The sequence below is a fragment of the Myxocyprinus asiaticus genome, chromosome 4 (assembly GCF_019703515.2).
Source record: "Myxocyprinus asiaticus isolate MX2 ecotype Aquarium Trade chromosome 4, UBuf_Myxa_2, whole genome shotgun sequence".
Lineage (NCBI taxonomy): Eukaryota > Metazoa > Chordata > Actinopteri > Cypriniformes > Catostomidae > Myxocyprinus > Myxocyprinus asiaticus.
Window position 1 is genome coordinate 17,367,343 of NC_059347.1, and position 20,419 is coordinate 17,387,761.

Below are 20,419 nucleotides of genomic sequence, written 5' to 3' on the forward strand. Positions count from 1 at the left end.
AACGTTGATGGTTTCATAAGAGGATAAGAAGCCTATTGTAGCCTCTTTTTTTTTTTTTAAGTTATAAAAAAGGAGAAAATGGAAGTTAAGAAGAATTTTATTTGTAAATGTTTTCGTGAATCCGGCCCCCACAAAATATTTACATTCTATTACAAATAAGCTATGATGGGCAGCTGACAGCCAATAATTGCCTGTGAACATGGGAAGCCATCAAACTTTTTCTTCCTGCCATGCACCTCTGTCAGTCCCACAGCTCTGTCTTTCTCTTGAGTCAGCAGCTGAATTGGACAGCAGGGAGTGTGTAAGCCCAGTTTACACCTGGTATTAAGATGTGTTTTGGACGATGCGATCACAAGCGGATGATAATGCATGATATTAAAATGCAAAAAAGTATGAGTGGGAAAAAAAAAGTGTAGCACTCCCAATTAGATGTGCATTTATTTTAAGCACAAACATGACGCTTGGAGCAGAATTCTGTAATTTTACTGGAATATCTGTATAAACTGAGCTTCAGGTCTGCATGCTCCTCGTATGTGTCACTAATGTTAATATCAGACACAATTAAGAAATTCTGGGAAGTATTCTTCATGTATATGCATGGACTTTTTAAAAATTTCCGCTTGGACGGTTATTTTCTTTTAACACCGAACATAACCATCTTGTTTTAGTGCAGCACTTGATTGACAGTTGAGTGGGTGGTGCTTCGCTTTGAACATCTTCGAACTATGTGCCCAATATGGTCGCATTCATTTTCGGCCACCTCTGCATGTGGTTGGAGGACAAATTTCAAAAAGTTTTAGACCACGTTTACACCTGTCTTTAGCGGCGTCCCATTTCAAACAGATTACCCAAAACGCATCTTATTACCTTATTAGTAAACGGGAGCTTCATAGATAATATTTTGGGGTAAATGTTTGGGGTCCAAAATTGAGGGTTAATCCCTAATGAGAACAGAAGTGTTGTGACATCACTTTCTTTGGTAAACAGGCAATCAAATCTATTGCTTGAGCCTTGTCATTTTTAAAACTCTCTCTGACTCTCTGTTGATTTTGGGCCTGTATATGGGTCTTGTGTTTTCTGTTGTAGCTCGGCGGAGATCTGGGAGGAGGTGTTGGGGGCAGTCCTGCAGTAAGTGAGCTCCTCTCTCCGCACGTATCTGTCTGTCTGCATGCTGTGCGCTAAAGGTTATTAATAGTCTGCATAGAGTAGCCACCAAGCTATGTGTTGGTCTGTCTTTTGCTTTGTTCCTTTCTTTTGTATGCACCACCCTCAGGGGTTCAAGGGTTCCAAACAATCTTGGTGCAGTAGAGTGATGACACTCGATCTTATGATCTATGTGTGACACAGGTGGGCCAGAACTTCATCCCATCCTCAGTGCCCAACACATTTGCACCGTCTCCTACACCTGCTGCTCTCAGCAGTGGACTCAATGACCTGTTTGAGTTGTCATCAGGAATGGCCATTTCTACAGGAGGTTATGTGGCACAGAAAACTGTGAGTACTGCTCAAAACATCCTCTCTGATTTCTGAAGAGCTGTTCGCTGATTAGTTTTTGTTTACAATCTACACTGATTCTGATGCAAGTAGAAAGGGAAACTCATGTTCAGGCTCATTGTAGTGTGAAACTTATTTACTTATTTATTATGTAAATTAAGAGAATCACAGAAAAAAGGTATTTCAATTAATTGTAACTTTACAATCCACACACACAATAGAACTCCTTCATACAGAAACACTGTTACCAAACCTAACCCAAACAAGCATTTTGAGGTACCTTTGTGGTACTTCTATGATACTCCAAGGCAGGATTGCATTCTTTATGGAGAAGGCAATCCCAGAGTCAGAGATGTCCATCTAGCTCATGTTTACATCGAAAAACAACGCAGACATATGCTACCGCTTGTTTGGTGTGAACAGCACTTTTGAATATTTTTAAACAGAGTCATTGACACATCTCAGAATTCACTGTTAAGTTCACTGTTGAGTCCTTCTCCCCAACAGCCACTTAATTGATATTGAAGGGCCTTTTTTTAATGACTATGAGAAGGGATGTTCAGTCTGTTCTCATTCTCCATCCATCACATTACCTGCATAAATACAGGCATGAAGAAGAGCTCCCAGGAGAATAAAGTGTCAGGCATTATCATTAAAAAGAGCTTCATTAGCGCTATTGAGAGTAGGTCAGTAGAGTAGGACAGAGCACAAATACTCCTTGTCAAGATACTTTATGATTGACCTTGTTGAAGTGTCCTACACCCCAGATTCTTGTATATTCTGGGTGTCTCGTCCTACATATGTGTGCTAATCCTTCTATTGTATTTTTATTTTTTTTTTATCTTGGATGCCAGCTCAGTTCTTGCAAGCAAAAGTGCTTGGGTGAGCACTAAACCCTTCAATTTAGAATGACTCTAGTTAGCCTCATAGTTACTGTAGCTTGTACTCTGAATAAGTAGGCTGACTGTGAAAGGAGGGAGAGAATTAATGTTCAATGCTTTGGTTTTTGAAGGTATGGTTGCCAGCAGTTAAGGCCAAAGGGCTGGAGATATCTGGAACCTTCTCTCGGCGTCAAGGCCACATGTACATGGACATGTCCTTCACCAACAAAGCCCTGCAGCACATGACTGATTTTGCCATTCAGTTCAACAAGAACAGGTCTGTACTTGTGTTTCTGAAGATTACAAGAGTGCTAATAATTATTTTGGTGCATAAACTAGGGTCCCAAATGAAGTATTGGCCACATTTGCCAATGTCTGGTAATGAGAGAAAATTTACCAGCGTTTTTTTTTTCATTTAAACATTTTTTTTATCCCCAATTTGGAATGCCCAATTCCCACTACTTAGTAGGTCCTCGTGGTGGCACGGTTACTCACCTCAATCCAGGTGGCGGAGGACAAGTCTCAGTTGCCTCTGCTTCTGAGACCGTCAGTCCACACATTTTATCACGTGGCTCGTTGTGCATGACACTGCGGAGACTCACAGCACTGGAGGCTCATGCTACTCACTGCAATCCACGCACAACTTTCCACGTGCCCCATTGAGAGCGAGAACCACTAATCATGACCACGAGGAGGTTACCCCATGTGACTCTACCCTCCCTAGCAACTGGGCCAATTTGGTTGCTGAGGAGACCTGGCTGGAGTCACTCAGCACACCCTGGATTCGAACTCTCGACTCCAGGGTGGTAGTCAGTGTCAATACTCTCTGAGCTACCCAGGCCCCAAAACAGCCTTAAATATGTTTATTACCTTCCATTAAACTTTATTTCCTCATATATAATAATATATATATCAAAGTTGAAGTTTATTTAGAAAGCACATTTAAAAACAACCAAGGTTGAGCAAAGTGCTGTACAATACATATACAGAGTCAATAAAACAGAAATATAAAAGTGAACACAGCAAAAACAGGAATACCTCAAAGGTCAGCACATCCAACATGGATTCACAGTGAATTAAAAGCCACTGAGAAGAAATATGTTTTAAGACTAGTTTTAAAAACAGAAAGAGACAGAGCAGTTTTGATATATACAGGCAGGCTGTTTCAGAGCTTTGGGCCAGCTATGGCAAATGCTCAATCGCATCTTTGCTTCAGTCTAGATCTGGGGAACAGATAGAATTCCCTGGTCCCCAGATCTAAGCGATCGAGGTGGAATGTGCGGGCGCAGTAAATCAGAGAGATATATTGCCGCTTTGTTGTTCAGTGATTTATAGACAAAAAGAAGAATTGTAAAATCAATTCTAAATCGGACCGGCAGCCAGTATAGTGACATTAAGATTAGTAATGTGATCATATTTACCTCTGCCCTTCAGAAATCTGGCTGCAGCATTTTGGACCATTTGTAGATAACAAATAGAAGCTTGATTTACACAAAATAGAGGGTGTTGCAGTAATCCAAGCATGATGTGATAAAAGCATGAATTACTGTTTGGAGGTTTTTCTCAGAAAGAAACGGTTTTACTTTAGAGAGAAGACGCAAGTGGAAGAACCTTGATCTAGCCACAGCATTAATTTGTTTATCAAATTTGAGGCTGCTATCAAACAAGAAGCCTAAATTCTTTGTGCAGGATGTGGTAAAAGGAGCGAGACAACCTAATTTTATATATATATATATATATATATATATATATGTATATATTTACACATACACTGTATGGCCAAAAGTTTGTGGACACCCCCTTCTAATTAACGAATTTGGTTACTCCATTAAATCCAGTAAAGAAAAATCTTAATGTTTCTTTATGTAATGGTTTGGGCTTTGTGTACTTCCAAATTTGTGGCAACTGTTTGGGGATAGCCCTTTTCTGTTCCAGCATGACAATGCCCCTGTGAACAAAGTGAGGTCCATAAAGAAATGGTTTACTGTGTCTGGCGTGGAAGAAATTGACTGGCCTGCACAAAGCCCAGACCTGAACCCCACTGATCATTTTTGGGGTGAACTGGACAGCAACTGTAAGTCAGGCCCCATCGACCAACATCAGTTCCTGACCTCACTGATAGTTGTGTCTGAGTGAGAGCAAATACCTGCAGCCATGTTACTACATACAGTAGTGGAAAGCCTTCCCAAAAGAGTGGAAGCTGTTATTACAGCAAAGGGGGAAATTGATGCTTAAGGTTTTGAAATCAAATGTTCATTAAGCACATATGGTGTCCACAAACTTTTGGCTATATAGTGTGTGTGTGTGTGTATAGATATAGATAGATAGATAGATGTTGTATTTGAAGTTATCTCTTATATATTTTCTGCCAGCAGCACAAGTCATTAATTGTATCGTACATTAGTCAGTCTCTTAGTGAAACAACACCAGTCACAAAAACATAGAGACCCAATGTTTTGTGATTTTTGTTCCTTACATCACAAGTCACTCATGCCAGGAATGTGTCACCAAATTAGTTTCTGGAATAATGAAAGAAAAAAAAAGAAGAAAAGGAAAACGTTTGACTTTCCAGCTAAACTTCTGGAAGTTAATTTGCGTTGAGGTAAAAAATAGATGCACATCAGTTACCATTCTTTAGTACAAGGGTTTCAAAACTGGGGGGCCCCAGGGGGTGCTAGAGGGTCCATGAAAAATATCAGTGTAAAAAAAAGAAAAGAGGAAAAAAAAGTTTGAAAAAATGAAAGTGTAAAATAGTTAACATTTACCAGATTTTACATTATTGCAGTGTAATTCTGCTTTCTGAAGACTTCTTGGAAACCATGAGATTTTATTTTATTCTATTGACAGCCCTAATTTTAAACAGTAAGAAATACAAACATATCAGCATGTAGTTTTGTGGAAAAATACATCTAACGTCAATAGTGCAATAGTTTCAAAATATTTCAGTAATTTGTTTTGGCTTTAGTACAATAATAAAAACAAAACCGGCAATTATTAAATTTTTTAATTATATAAATTATTTAATTTAATAACATGTTGTCTTTATTAAATCATGCTAACTATTTTTATCATATATTGTAAATTATTATTTATCCATAATCATAAATAGTATAGCTGCCTTTGTACTTCAGGAAGACACGAGGAGATCAACATTTTTGGGGGTCCTTGGCAGCAAAAAAGGTATGTAAACCCCTGCTTTGGTAGACCATTGGTATCTCTTTGATTCGCTTGCCTCACTTTTTTCGCATGAAAAAAACACTGCGAGCATCAGACTTGATTTCTATTGAAACTAAAGACAACTACACACACACAAAAAAAAGGTTTAAAATTGCGATGGGAGTTAGAGACTAGCTTACTAGTAGTGCGAGTGACACAATGACCTGTGCTGTTTGTCACAAATTTACAAGGATTTAAACAGTAAAATAATTCCTTTCACTATAATATAATATATCAGGGTGATACAATATGATACAATGATGATACAATATTACCTAAATAATTCCTTCTCAAATTATTCTATATATAATTATCGCTCGTAAATTTTCAATCCAACATTGGCAGTTGTGGCAAAAAGTTCGTTTGGACCCTGTGTGAGAGGCTACTAACACATGTTGACATAAGCGCCTTTACTATTACTCTAGTTTTGGAATGATTCCCACTACACCTCTCCCCATTCACACACCACTGATGCCCAGTCAGAGCATCGACATCTCTCTCCCTCTCAACACCATCGGGCCTGTGATGAAAATGGACCCACTCAACAACCTACAGGTACATTTCTGCTGTTTGCCATGTGCTTTCCCACCCCCAAAAACACCCACACACACTCCTAAAGTCTGCTCTCTCTATTCAACATCTCACAGGAAATGACACGTTTGCAAAAGTGCTGTTAATGTTTAAATGACATTATGACTGTGTGGATCCAAACCTGCAGAGCAAGTGTGTTTATCTGTCTGATTATCTGAGTCAGTTGTCCCCATATGCTTCATTAGTGACTGAGATCATTTTGTGGACTGCAGTTGCAAAATGTTATGCCTTTAAAACTGTCCTGATAATGAGTTCTTGCCAGCAGTGTTCAGCCTACTAATACCGCTAATCAATCAGATACAAATGTCATTATGAATCATCATCATTACATGCAGTGCTGGATTCTGGTGTAGACGATATTGGCACTGCCCTACAAAGCCAAAAAGCAGTAACTAACAGTGAAACTAGGGAAAAAGGCTCATAATTTGTCCAGCCAGATCAATAGTCTCACTCAGTTTTCTCTGAATCGGAGTATATATATTGCAAAAAAATATTTGCCAATATATGTGTCCAACTTCTAATATACTGTCGATCCACTGACATATAGTTGTAACTGTATAAGCAACTGCAACTCATGGTGACAATCACACATCTGTACCTTATGTACCTTGTATTTGTAGTTTTAATGTAAGTGCATCATTTCTTGTCTTTAAAGGGATAGTTCACCAAAAAATGAAAATTCTCTCATTATTTACTCACCCTCATGATATCCCAGGTGTGTATGACTTTCTTTCTTCAGCAGAACACAACTGAAGAAAATTAGAAAAATATCTCAGCTCAGTAAGTCCTTAAAATGCAAGTGAATGGCAATTTCTCTTTTAAATCTTCAAAAATCACAGACAGTCAGCATAAACATCATCCATTCAACACCAGCTGTTAAATGAATGCCTTCTAAAGCAACACGATCGCTTTTGGTGCGAAAAATATTTAACTCTAAATCATGCAACCGTTCTGCAGTGGTATGCATGCATGACGTAATCGCATTGGCACTTGAAACACGTGAGAACTGAGGCACGTGCGTCACAGCTGGAAGAGCAGTGCTGTTTACAAATGAGAAGGAGGAATGCTGTACAGTAGCTTGGTTGGTTTTGGTTTAGGCTTGAACTCCGCCCTCTCGTGAAGCTTACCAGAAGCGTTGGATTATAGTTAAAAAAGAACTTGAATATTGATCTTTTTTCACACCAAAAGCAATCGTATCACTTTAGAAGACATTAACCGCTGGAGACGGATCGATGACGTTTATGATGACTGTCTGTGATTTTTGGAGCTTCAAAAGTGAAATCACCATCAACTTGCATTTTAAGGACTTACTGAGCTGAGATATTTTTCTATTTTTCTTCAAATGAGTTCTGATGAAGAAAGAAAGTCATGCACACCTGGGATATCATGAGGGTGAGTTAATAATGAGAGAATTTAAATTTTTGGTGAACTATCCCTTTAATATTTTCAACTTGTTGATAATTTTATTCTCTTTTATAGCATGTTAAATGTATACAGTAATACAACAGCAATAATAAACAACTATAGGTATATAATAATTATAGACCAATATATCGGGCAGGTCAATTAATTGGCCGATATTTGGCCATTTGGCCATGTTCATTTGGCTGATGTTTTGTGTGTGTGTGTGTTTGTGTGTGTGATTTTCTCCCCTTTTCTCCCCAATTTGGAATGCCCAATTCCCAATGCGCTCTATGTCCTCTTGGTGGCGGAGGACAAATCTCAGTTGCCTCCACATCTGAGACCGTCAATCTGCGCACCTTATCACGTGGCTTATTGAGCGCATAACCGTGGAGACATAGCGCATGTGGAGGCTTCACACTATTCTCCGTGGTATCCACACACAACTCACCACGCGCCCCACCGAGAGCGAGAACCACATTATAGCGACCACGAGGAGGTTACCCCATGTGACTCTACCCTCCCTAGCAATTGGGCCAATTTGGTTGCTTAGGAGACCTGGCTGGAGTCATTCAGTACACCCTGGATTCAAACTCGCGACTCCAGGGGTGGTAGTCAGCGTCAATACTTGCTGAGCTACCCAGGCCCCCAAAAATCATTTGGCTGATTTAACAAAAGTGTTAACTTTCCCTTGCGTCAGTTTCAAAATCTACCAATTGATTTGTCAAAAGAAAAAGAAAAAAATTTCAACTTTAAGTGAATTTGAATAAATATTGTATAAAATGTGTGCGCATCTGAATTACTGTTAAATTATCAATACCATCATTTAAATCGACTGTCGGCCATCCTGCACACTAGATATCGGGAATTGACACCGGCTATTGAAAAACTCGGTCGACCACTAGTATATACTGCTGTGTAAAGGCAACACAGTAGATCATACAGTAACTACAGATTTTGTCTAAACTGAGTTATGACAGAAATGATCTGTCATTTGACGGACTGGTTTGGCTCAACAACGTTTAGATTCAGAGAAAACGGTGTGTGAAAATTTCAGAAACTACAAAATCCACACTAAATCCAAGTACATTTAAAGCCATTTTTCTCAGTTTCACTGTTGGGGTAGTTACAGTGTTTTGCCTTTTTAGGGCAGTGTAGTACTATAATGAAAGGATTTTAACACAAGTAATTTTGTTAGTGTTGTGGATGGTGTGTCTGAATGTGTCTGTTCTAGCCAAGGGCACCATGCGAATCAGGCCTGTCACTGATTACATGTGATTCATTTCAACATTGTTCCTGCCCCATCAGTTCTACTACAGAGTGTCAGTTCTCACTCTGTTTATCTCTGGATGGGCTTCCAGCAGAATTGCAACATTGTAACATCCTGCTGGTGTTCACTTGTTTTTTTTTGCCCCCAGTTTATGGATGCCATTATTCTTATAAGGGCGTCTTATATAAGGATGTCCTGTCTTCTTTATTGTTGTCTCTGTGTGGGGCAGCAAGCATGTGGCTCTTCAGTAATAAACAGTGCTGCCTGTAGAGCGCTTATGACTGCAGTGTTAATGGGTTCAGCTTTCTCAACAATAAGAGTCACCAGGGTAAATAGCAACTGAATGCTTCATAGAGCGGCAGGGAAACTATGACCTGTCCTTGTCCCCCATTATTAGCCAGACTTAATGACTGCATTGTAGTTAAGTAGCTGTATTTTACTTTAGACCTATGCTGTGTACATATTTCAAGTTTTCCAGCATACGGTAGGTTTTGGTGAGCAAAAAAATTAAATTTAAAGGGTTAGTTCACCCAGAAATCAAAATTCTCTCATCGTTTACTCACCCTCATGATGTGTTGGACTTTCTTTCTTCAGCAGAAACATATTTGAAGAAAAATAGAAAAATATCTTAGCTCAGTAGGTCCTTAAAATGCAAGTGGATGTTGATCTGACTTTTGAAGCTTCAAAAAGAATAGACAGTCAGCATAAACATCATCTATACGACTCCAGCAGTTAAATTAATGTCTTAAAAAGCAAGACGATCACTTTTGGTGCGAAAAATATCAATATTTAAATAATTTTTAGCTTCTGGTCAGCAGTGGTATGCACGTGTGATGTAATCACGTTGGCATGTGAGACACGCGAGGACTGACACGTGACACCCGGAAAAGCAGCGCTGTTTAAAACTGAGTAGGAGGAATGCTGTAAAGAAGCTTTGTTGGTTTTGGTTTAGATCTGTATTTGTATCTGTTTGTTTACTCACAACGGATGTCTCAACCGAGAGAAAAACGTAAGAGTACGTCCATAACATGCCAACGCGAATTCGTAACACGAGAGACCACTTGAACTCCACCCTCTCGTGAAGCATACAGGAAGTGATGGTTTATTGTTAAAAAATACTTAAATATTGATCTTTTTTGCTCCAAAAGAGTAAATAATGAGAGAATTTTCATTTTTGGGTGAGCAATCCCTTTAACTCATTATTTAGCGAAAATCTTGACGTCCGACACAAGTGCGTGAGAGTGCATGAGTGAAGCTCTTTGCTTGAACCTTGCCTGTTCACTTGAGAATTCAGTTGTTTTTAGAGCTACACAACTCACTCATTTCTCAAGTAAACACACGAGCCATGTGTAAATGGTGCTCATGAACGTGCAATGGATTTCAGGATTTTCACTGAACTTGACTTAAATATTGTATACCTGCAGAAGACTTGGAATAGATGTGTGGAGTACTTTTATGATACCTTTGCATCCTTTTTAAGCTTGAAAGTGAATCATTATTCACTGCTAAGATGAACCAGATGATTCATTAAAATATTTTATCTTGTGTTTCACAAAAAAAAAAAGAAAGTCATACAGGCTTGGAATGATCTTAAGATGAGGGTTTTGATAAAATTATGATAGAATTTTCATTTTGGGGTGAACATTTTCTTTAACCAGCCTCAGCAAGTGATGTGTGACAAGACATTCTGTTTACTTTATAGAGCACAACAATCGGGTTCTGGAGATGAAATCATATTCATTTTACCCATAGAGAAAATGTTTGAAAGTTTGCTGAATGTAGTGTAACAGACCTACTTCCAGGGTCATTAAACGATAATATATATGCTTCTGTAGAAGCAATCGTGCTTTCAAAAATTTGCTGAATTTCTGAATTTTCATGGGGTGAGTAGTTCATTCTCTCATAAAAGTTGTTGTACCCTTGTTTTTTTTTTTTCTCTGATTTTCAAAGAATGGTAAAATATTGCCGGAACCCAGGCTGCTGAAAAAGTGGGCAGTCAATGTTGCGCTGTGTTTCTGCCATGTCTTGCTCGGTAGCCCAGCCCACAGTGGAATTTCATTAGTCCAAAAGTCTACTTCACATAGCTGTATATTAAACATCAAATATGTTCTGATTGGCTGTGGTTTTGTCACGTCAAACTGCATTTTTGCTGTCAATGTAGAGGGAAATATTACTTGACTCTTCTCACCTAGTTCTGACATGATGTAATGTTTCCTCTGAAGGGCTACTTTTATTTCTTCATGACTGAAAAGGGAGCTGAGTCAAGCATTTAATTGTAAATATAAAGAAAAAAGCACTGCTTTGATCAAGTCAAAAAAAGTGCTAAAAAGCATAAGCTCAAAAGAGTTTGATCAGAGAAGGTCTCTGTGGCTCATCAAATTTCTACTGTTTAGAATTCAGCAGGGTCTTCACCTTTGTTCATCCCAGCGTGAACACTTGTCTAAAAGGCTGCTCTGTCTGCATTAGTCAAGAAAAGCTTATACAAAGACATTAATTGGAGCATCATCAGCATATTACGCCATGTGCCATGACTAATAGAGTTCATAACAAAACAGACGCAACAGTCAGCTCAGGGTATGAAAGATCATTCAGTCCTTCAGTTAAGAATTAAAGTGGTTGAAGCTGCAGTAGATTACATTCCCACTGATTACGTAGGAATTTGGAATATGTGCTGATGGATATTGTAAAGCTGCAATGTGTAATTTCTGAGCCACTAGAAGCACAAACAGAATAGTAAAAATAATGACTGCTTCTAAACATGTTTCACAACCCCCCAATTCATGCCACTGGTTGAGCCAGAATTTGACTAACAAACAGCAATGTTTGAAACACCAGGAACGCCGGGGTGGGGGGGATACCAATGACTTTCCTACAGTTGACTCTGCACATTAAACTGGTGTATTTAAAGGAATAGTTGACCCAAAAAAGAAAATTCTGTCTTCGTTTACTCACCATCATGCTGTTCCAAACCCGTATTCATTTTTTATGCAGAATACAAAAGGATATATTAAGGCTGTCGATGTAACACGTTAAATTTTGTGTGATTTATATTAAAAATAACACATTAAAAAACACAATTATTCATGCTTCCGGACCGTACATGAATTCCTTAATAAGGAATTTTCCTACCAACTGATTATCTTTTTGGGAGTCGCAGGTAGTAAGGGGCTGTCATTTTTGGGTGAATTTTTAAATTGCAATTTTAAAAATATTTTCTAAATATGTGGATGATTATTTTCGGTGTTTAAAATATTTTGGCGAAACATTACACACATCAGCTTTAATTACAGATTTATCCAGATTCAATGAATATGTCTGTTCAAATCAGACATTCATAATCTTGTTGCATCAACATTTAAGGAACTATCTTTTGTTTGTTCATCTATTTTCAGCCTTTAGCTGAGTTCTTTATCAAAAAATAATTTTGCTCTGGTGTGGTAAGTGGGTCATGAAGGATCCTGGGGCTCTTGTCCCGAAGACACCTGCCAAGTCCACCTGCCACAGTGTTACAGCACTCACATTAAACACAGCTCTTGACGGAGCCAGTGAGAGGAGCCACAGGCCAGATCCCCTCTCAAACAGCCATGATAACTCAGACAGAAGATGCAGTATGTGCCATTTCAAACATCTGTCAGTTAAATTGCTCTTAAACAGACCATCTGAGTTTCCTTGATTATGATAACATTATGTTCTTATGATATGATCACAAGTGGTCAGCCGAGACACATTTACACATGGGATTTACATGTGTCACAAATGCATCTCTGGTCTTGGATTTCATGAATACATACTGTGTATATTGCATGCTTTATCACCGTATAACTTACATCTTGAAAATGCACAAAAACTGGCACATTGACTCTCTAAAATACTTGAATTTCAGTTTTGCCACGAACAACATTTCAAGTGGAATTTATTATTACCTGTATTAAGCTCAAGATGTGCGTGCTTTATGATCTACATTTATTAATTTCCATGTATTCATTTTGCATTTATCCAAAATGAATTATTGTTTCTTTTACTGGTTATTTCTGCGAAGTGGGAAGCACTTTTTCCATTTTGTATATATTAAAGAGATGGTATCAAGATGTGATCAGGCTGCAGAGTCCCTGATACAGTGGAATACTGTGGAGTGTTTTTAAAAGTCTAACCACTCAACTCTTCTCATCGCAGGTGGCTGTGAAAAACAATATTGATGTGTTCTACTTCAGCACGTTGATTCCTCTTAGCATCTTCTTTGTGGAAGATGGCAAAATGGGTACGAGCACTTTACACGCACGCATGCTAACCTCTAAATACAGCATATTGCTTCACACTGTGAGGATTTGATTGTGCTTGGGTTTAATAAATGAGTGTAGTGATTGAATGTTGCTGTGTTTGAAAATACTTCAATCAGAAAGATGGTAACCTAAAGCCTCAATGTTTTCTGGTTGTGCTTTGCCTCAACAGAGCGTCAGGTGTTTTTGGCTACATGGAAAGACATTCCAAATGAGAACGAACTGCAATACCAGATCAAAGACTGCCACTTAAATGCAGGTGAGATTATCTAGTCCTAATTAACATATGTGACTCATGACTTGCGAGTTAAAAATTCTTAAAATGTTTGAAATATCATAAATATAATTTTAAATTGTGATTTACTGTAATTAAAGAAATATATTTTCTGCATGCGCTGCATGATTCAGAATTTGCCGCAGTTCTTCTATCTGTTTAGGCTGTCACAATTGCTTCTATCTCTTCATTTAATCCCAGACTGACTCGATGTTCAGTAGGGGGTCTGTGGGGGCCATGCTATCTGTTGTAAGGCTCCCTGTTCTTCTGTTCTATTCTATTTACAAAAGCAATGTTTGGGAGTCTAAAATTTATATTTCCTATTGACACACTAAAGCTGAAGATATACATAACTATCTTAAGACAAATGTTTGTGTGAAACATCTTATGTGCCTAAGACTTTTGCACAGTACTGTGCATATATATATATATATATATATATATATATATACTGTAGGTGGTTATTATTGAGATTTTGACGCACAATAATAAACTGCACCTGAGATTTCATTAAATTTGATCCAGGTCTTAAAAATGTCCTTTTATTAAAAGGGATTTTATAATTATGGCCTTAAAAATCCATGGAAATTTAGATAGACTGAAAAAGTAATGGAAATTTCTAAAGTGAATATATACAACGATCAGCCACAACATTAAAACCACCTGCCTAATATCGTGTAGGTCCCCCTCGTGCCGCCAAAACCGCTCTGACCCATCGAGGCATGGACTCCACAAGACCTCTGAAGGTGTCGTGTGGTACCCGGCACCAAGACGCTAGCAGCAGATCCTTCAAGTCCTGTAAATTGTGAGGTGGGGCCTCCATGGATCGGACTTGTTGGTCCAGCACATCTGATAGATGCTCAATTGGATTGAGATCTGGGGAATTTGTAGGCCAATTCACACATTGAACTCTTTGTCATGTTCCTCAAACCATTCCTGAACAATTTTTGCAGTGTGGCAGGACGCATTATCCTGCTGAAAGAGGCCACTGCCCTCGGGCAATACTGTTGCCATGAAGGGGTGTACGTGGTCTGCAACAATCTTAGGTAGGTGGTACGTGTCAAAGTAACATCCACATGAATGCCAGGACCTAAGTTTTCCCAGCAGAACATTGCCCAGAGCATCACACTGCCTCTGCCGGCCCATAGTGCATCCTGCTGCCATCTCTTCCCCAGGTAAATGACACACATGCACCCAGCCTTCCACATGATCTAAAAGAAAACGTGATTCATCAGACCAGGCCACCTTCTTCCATTGCTCCATGGTCCAGTTCTGATGCTCACGTGCCCATTGTAGGCGCATTCGGCGGTAGACAGGGGTCAGCATGGGTAATCTGACCGGTCTGTGGAGACGCAGCCCCATACGCAGCAAGCTGTGATGCACTGTGTGTTCTGACACCTTTCTATCATGGTCAGCATTAGGTTTTTCAGCAATTTGTGCTACAGTAGCTCTTCTGTGGTATCAGACCAGACGGGCTAGCCTTTGCTCCCCATGCGCATCAGTGAGCCTTGGGCACTCATGACCCTGTCGCCTGTTTACCAATTGTCCTTCCTTGGACCACTTTTGGTAGGTACTAACCACTGCATACTGGGAACACCCCACAAGACCTGCCATTATGGAGATACTCTGACCCAGTTGTCAAGCCATCACAATTTGGTCCTTGTCAAAGTCCCTCAGATCCTTACGCTTGCCCATTTTTCCTGCTTCCAACACATGAAATTCAAGAACTGACTGTTCACTTGCTGCCTAATATATCCCACCCCTTGGCAGGTGCCAATGTAACGAGATAATAAATGTTATTCACTTCACCTGTCAGTGGTTTTAATGTCGTGGCTGATCTGTGGGTATGTGTGTGTGTGTGTGTATATGTGTGTGTGTATGTGTGTGTGTATATATATTTATTATACACACACACACACATATATATATATATATATATATGTATATATATATATATATATATATATATATACACATACACACACCTACAGTGTGTATATAATGTATATACTGTGTGTGTGTGTGTGTGTGTGTGTGTGTGTGTGTGTGTGTGTATATACACACACACACACACACAGTATATACATTATATATATATATATATATATATATATGTGTGTGTGTGTGTGTATACTGTGTGTGTGTGTGTGTGTATATATACACTATATTGCCAAAAGTATTTGCTCATCTGCCTTTAGACGCATATGAACTTAAGTGACATCCCATTCTTAATCCATGGGGTTTAATATGACGTTGGCCCACCCTTTGCAGCTATAACAGCTTCAACTCTTCTGGGAAGGCTTTCCACAAGGTTTAGGAGTGTGTTTATGGGAATTTTTGACCATTCTTCCAGAAGAGCATTTGTGAGGTCAGACACTGATGTTGGACGAGAAGGCCTGGCTCGCAGTCTTCGCTCTAATTCATCCCAAAGGTGCTCTATCGGGTTGAGGTCAGGACTCTGTGCAGGCCAGTCAAGTTCTTCCACACCAAACTCGCTCATCCATGTCTTTATGGACCTTGCTTTGTGCACTGGTGCGCAGTCATGTTGGAACAGGAAGGGGCCATCCCCAAACTGTTCCCACAAAGTTGGGAGCATGGAATTGTCCAAAATCTCTTGGCATGCTGAAGCATTCAGAGTTCCTTTCACTGGAACTAAGGGGCCAAGCCCAGCTCCTGAAAAACAACCCCACACCATAATCCCCCCTCCACCAAACTTCACAGTTGGCACAATGCAGTCAGACAAGTACCGTTCTCCTGGCAACCGCCAAACCCAGACTCGTCCATCAGATTGCCAGATGGAGAAGCGTGATTCGTCACTCCAGAGAACGCGTCTCCACTGCTCTAGAGTCCAGTGGCGGCGTGCTTTACACCACTGCATCTGACACTTTGCATTGCACTTGGTGATGTATTGCTTGGATGCAGCTGCTCGGCCATGGAAACCCATTCCATGAAGCTCTCTACGCACTGTTCTTGAGCTAATCTGAAGGCCACATGAACTTTGGAGGTCTGTAGCGATTGACTCTGCAGAAAGTTGGCGACCTCTGTGCACTATGCGCCTCAGCGTCCGCTGACCCCGCTCTGTCACTTTACATGCTGTCATTCCCAATCGCTTTCACTTTGTTATAATACCACTGACAGTTGACTGTGGAATATTTAGTAGCAAGGAAATTTCACGACTGGACTTGTTGCACAGGTGGCATCCTATCACAGTACCACGCTGGAATTCACTGAGCTCCTGAGAGCTCAACAAATGTTTGTAGAAGCAGTCTGCATGCCTAGGTGCTTCATTTTATACACCTGTGGCCATGGAAGTGATTGGAACACCTGAATTCAATTATTTGGATGGGTGAGCGAATACTTTTGGCAATATAGTGTATATATATATATGTATACACACACACACCGATCAGCCACAACATTAAAACCACCTGTCTAATATTGTGTAGGTCCCCCTCGTGCCACCAAAACAGCTTCAACCCGCATCTCAGAATAGAATTCTGAAATGCTATTCTTCTCACCACAGTTGTACAGAGGGGTTATCTGAGTTACGTAGACTTTGTCAGTTCAAACCAGTCTGGCCATTCTCTGTTGACCTCCGCTCACTGGATGTTTTTTGTTTTTGCCACCATTCGGAGTAAAATCTTGAGACTGTTGTGTGCATCATTGTGGAGTGTCATGAAACAACTTATGAATTACAGGACCTCTGCCCCCAAACCTGTGGTGGACCAACAACTGGCTGACGACCTGAATGTGTTCTACTGTAGATTTGAAAGGCCCTATCTCACACCCCACACCCACTCTGACCTTCACTTCACACAAACACCTCCTGCAACCCCCCTCCTCCCCCCTCCTGCTACTCAACCTGCACTTAAGATCTGTGAAGATGATGTGAGCCATGTCTTTCGACTACAAAGGATAAGGAAAGCTTCAGGCCCAGATGGCGTCTCACCAGCGTGTCTTCGATCCTGTGCTAACCAGCTGGCCCTCATCTTCACACAGATCTTCAATAGATCACTGGAGCAGTGTGAAGTCCCATGCTGCTTCAAACGTCCACTATCATCCCCATCCCAAAGAAACCAAAAATCACAGGACTTAATGACTACAGACCTGTCGCCCTGACTTCTGTGGTCATGATATTATTTGAGAGACTGGTGTTGGCCCACCTGAAGAACATCACTGGACCCTTTCTAGATCCCTTTAAATTTGCTTATCGAGCAAACAGGTCTGTGGATGATGCAGTCAACATGGGATTGCATCATATCCTGCAAAATCTGGACAGACCAGGGACATATGCAAGAATCCTTTTTGTGGACTTCAGTTCGGCTTTCAACACCATCATCCCAGCTATACTCCAGAATAAATTACACCAACTCTCTGTTCCCTTGTCTATCTGTCAGTGGATTACCAGCTTTCTGACAAGACAGGCAGCAGCTTGTGAGACAGGGGAAACTCACTTCCAGCACCTGTACAATAAGCACTGGTGCCCTCCAGGGATGTGTGCTCTCCCCACTACTCTTCTCCCTCTACACCAATGACTGCATCGCCAAGGACCCCTCTGTCAAGCTCCTGAAGTTTGCAGACAACACCACTGTCATCGGCCTCATCCGAGATAACGATGAGTCTGCATACAGAAGGGAGGTTGAACAGCTGGCTGTCTGGTGCAGTCAAAACAACCTTGAGCCGAACACGCTCAAAATGGTGGAGATGCTTGTGGACGTTAGGAGGAACACCCCAACACTGACCCCCCTCACCATTCTAAACAGCACTGTGGCAGCAGTGGAGTCATTCAGGTTCCTAGACACTACCATCTCACAGGACCTGAAGTGGGAGACACACATTGACTCCACTGTGAAAAAGGCCCAGCAGAGGTTGTTCTTCCTTCGCCAGTTGAGGAAATTCAACCTGCCACAGGAGCTGCTGATACAGTTCTACTCAGCTGTCATTGAATCTGTCCTCTGCACTTCAGTAACTGGTTAAAAGACAATAAATATGTCTGGTTTGGTTCAGCTACAAAATCAGATATCAGAAGACTACAAAGGACAGTTCGGACTGCTGAGAGGATTATTGGTTGCCCCCTGCCCTCCCTTCAAGAACTATACACTTCCAGAGTGAGGAAAAAGGCTGGAAAAATCACTCTGGACCCCACTCACCCTGCCCACTACCTTTTTGTTGCCTTCTGGCCGATGCTTCAGAGCACTGAGCACCAGAACCGTCAGGCACAGGAACAGTTTTTTCCCTCAGGCTATCCATCTCATGAACAGTTAAATTGCCCCATTGAGCAATAACTATGTGCAATACACAGTTTAGTCTTTCTTATATTTATCCAACACATCCATCCTCCTCTCCTATTTCATTCCTCTGAAGAAGAAAAAAAACCACATTTGCGCTGTACATAACAGATTAGTATTTAAACTGTACATAACAGATTGTATTAGATTTGCACTACCCATGTTTATGTATGTGTGTCTGTACGTATGTGTATAATTATTTTTTATTTTTTTATTATTATCTATGTCTTGCTGCTGTTTTTGTATTGTTTTTGTATGGTTGTACACTGGAAGCTCCTGTCACCAAGTTAAATTCCTTGTATGTGTAAGCATACTTGGCAATAAAGCTCATTCTGATTCTGATTCTGAGATCAGCAGTTACAGAAATACTCAAACTAGCCCATCTGGCACCAGCAATCATGCCACGGTTCAAATCACTGAGATACAATTTTTTCCCCATTCTGATGGTTGATGTGAACATTAACTGAAGCTCCTGATCCGTATCTGCATGATTTTATGCACTGCACTGCTGCCACACGAATGGCTGATTAGATAATTGCATGGATGATTGTTGGTGCCAGATGGGATGGTGCCAGAAACATTTAGTGAGCAGCAGTTCTGTGGACGAAAATGCCTTGTTGATGAGAGAGGTCAACAGAGAATGGCCAGACTGTTTCAAACTGACAAAGTCTACGGTAATTCATATAACCGCTCTGTACAATTGTGGCTGATCAGTGTATATGTATACATACATTCACTGATGAGCCAAAACATTATGACCACTTACAGGTGAAGCAAATAATGTTGATCATCTCCTAACAAGGGCACTTGTCAAGGTTTGGGTAGATTAGATGGTAAGGGAACAATCAGTTCTTGTGGTCAATCTGTTGAATGCAGGAGTACAAACCTGTGCAACTTTGACAAGGGCCAAATTGTTATGGCCAGACGACTGGGTCAGAGCATCTCTGAAACAGTATGCCTTGTGTGGTGCTCCCGGTCAGCAGTGGTGAGTGCCTACTGACAGTGGGCCGAGGAGGGACACACCACAAACCGGTGACAGGGTGTTGGGCGCCCAAGGCTCATTGATGCGAGAGGGCAATGAAGGCTCTCCTTTTTGGTCTGAACCGACAGAAGTCTACTGTGGCACAAGTCACAGAAAATGTTAAAGACGTTTACGGGAGAAATGTGTCACAACACACAGTGCATCGCACCCTGCTGCATGTGGGGCTGCGTAGCCGCAGACCAGTCAGAGTGCCCATGATGTACCCTGTCCACCGTTGAAAGTGCCTACAATGGGCATGTGAGTGTCGGAACTGGACCTTGCGGCAGCGGAAAAAGGACACTTGGTCCGACGAGTCCCGTTTTCTTTTACATAACGTGGACAGCCATGTACGTGTGCATCATTAACCTGGGAAAGTGATGGCATCAGGATGCACTGTGGGAAGATGACAAGCCGGTGGAGGGAGTGTGATGCTCTGGGCAATGTTCTGCTGGGAAGCCCTGTGTCCGGCCATTCATGTGGATGTCAATTTGATACGTGCCACCTACCTAAACATCATTGCAGACCAGGTACACCCCTTCTTGGCAATGGTATTCCCTGATGGCAGTGGCCTCTTTCAGCAGGGTAATGCGCACTGCCACACTGCACACATTTTCGGGAATGGTTTGAGGAACATGATGAAGAGTTTAAGGTGTTGCCCTGGCCTCCAAATTCCCCAGATCTCAATCCGATTGAGCATCTGTGGAAT

The 20,419-nt window shown here is 40.8% G+C and overlaps 1 protein-coding gene across 2 annotated transcripts in view; it reads left to right on the top strand.

The window, feature by feature from the left end:
* LOC127434931 (AP-1 complex subunit beta-1) overlaps window positions 1-20,419 on the top strand; it is a 79,059-nt gene that overhangs the window by 25,685 nt on the left and 32,955 nt on the right. For both annotated transcript variants that reach the window (XM_051687985.1, XM_051687990.1), the window contains exons 15-20: window positions 1,087-1,128; window positions 1,348-1,494; window positions 2,507-2,652; window positions 6,017-6,146; window positions 13,027-13,111; window positions 13,303-13,389. In XM_051687985.1, the coding sequence (XP_051543945.1) occupies window positions 1,087-1,128; window positions 1,348-1,494; window positions 2,507-2,652; window positions 6,017-6,146; window positions 13,027-13,111; window positions 13,303-13,389 (637 nt within the window). The remainder of the gene's footprint in view (window positions 1-1,086; window positions 1,129-1,347; window positions 1,495-2,506; window positions 2,653-6,016; window positions 6,147-13,026; window positions 13,112-13,302; window positions 13,390-20,419) is intronic.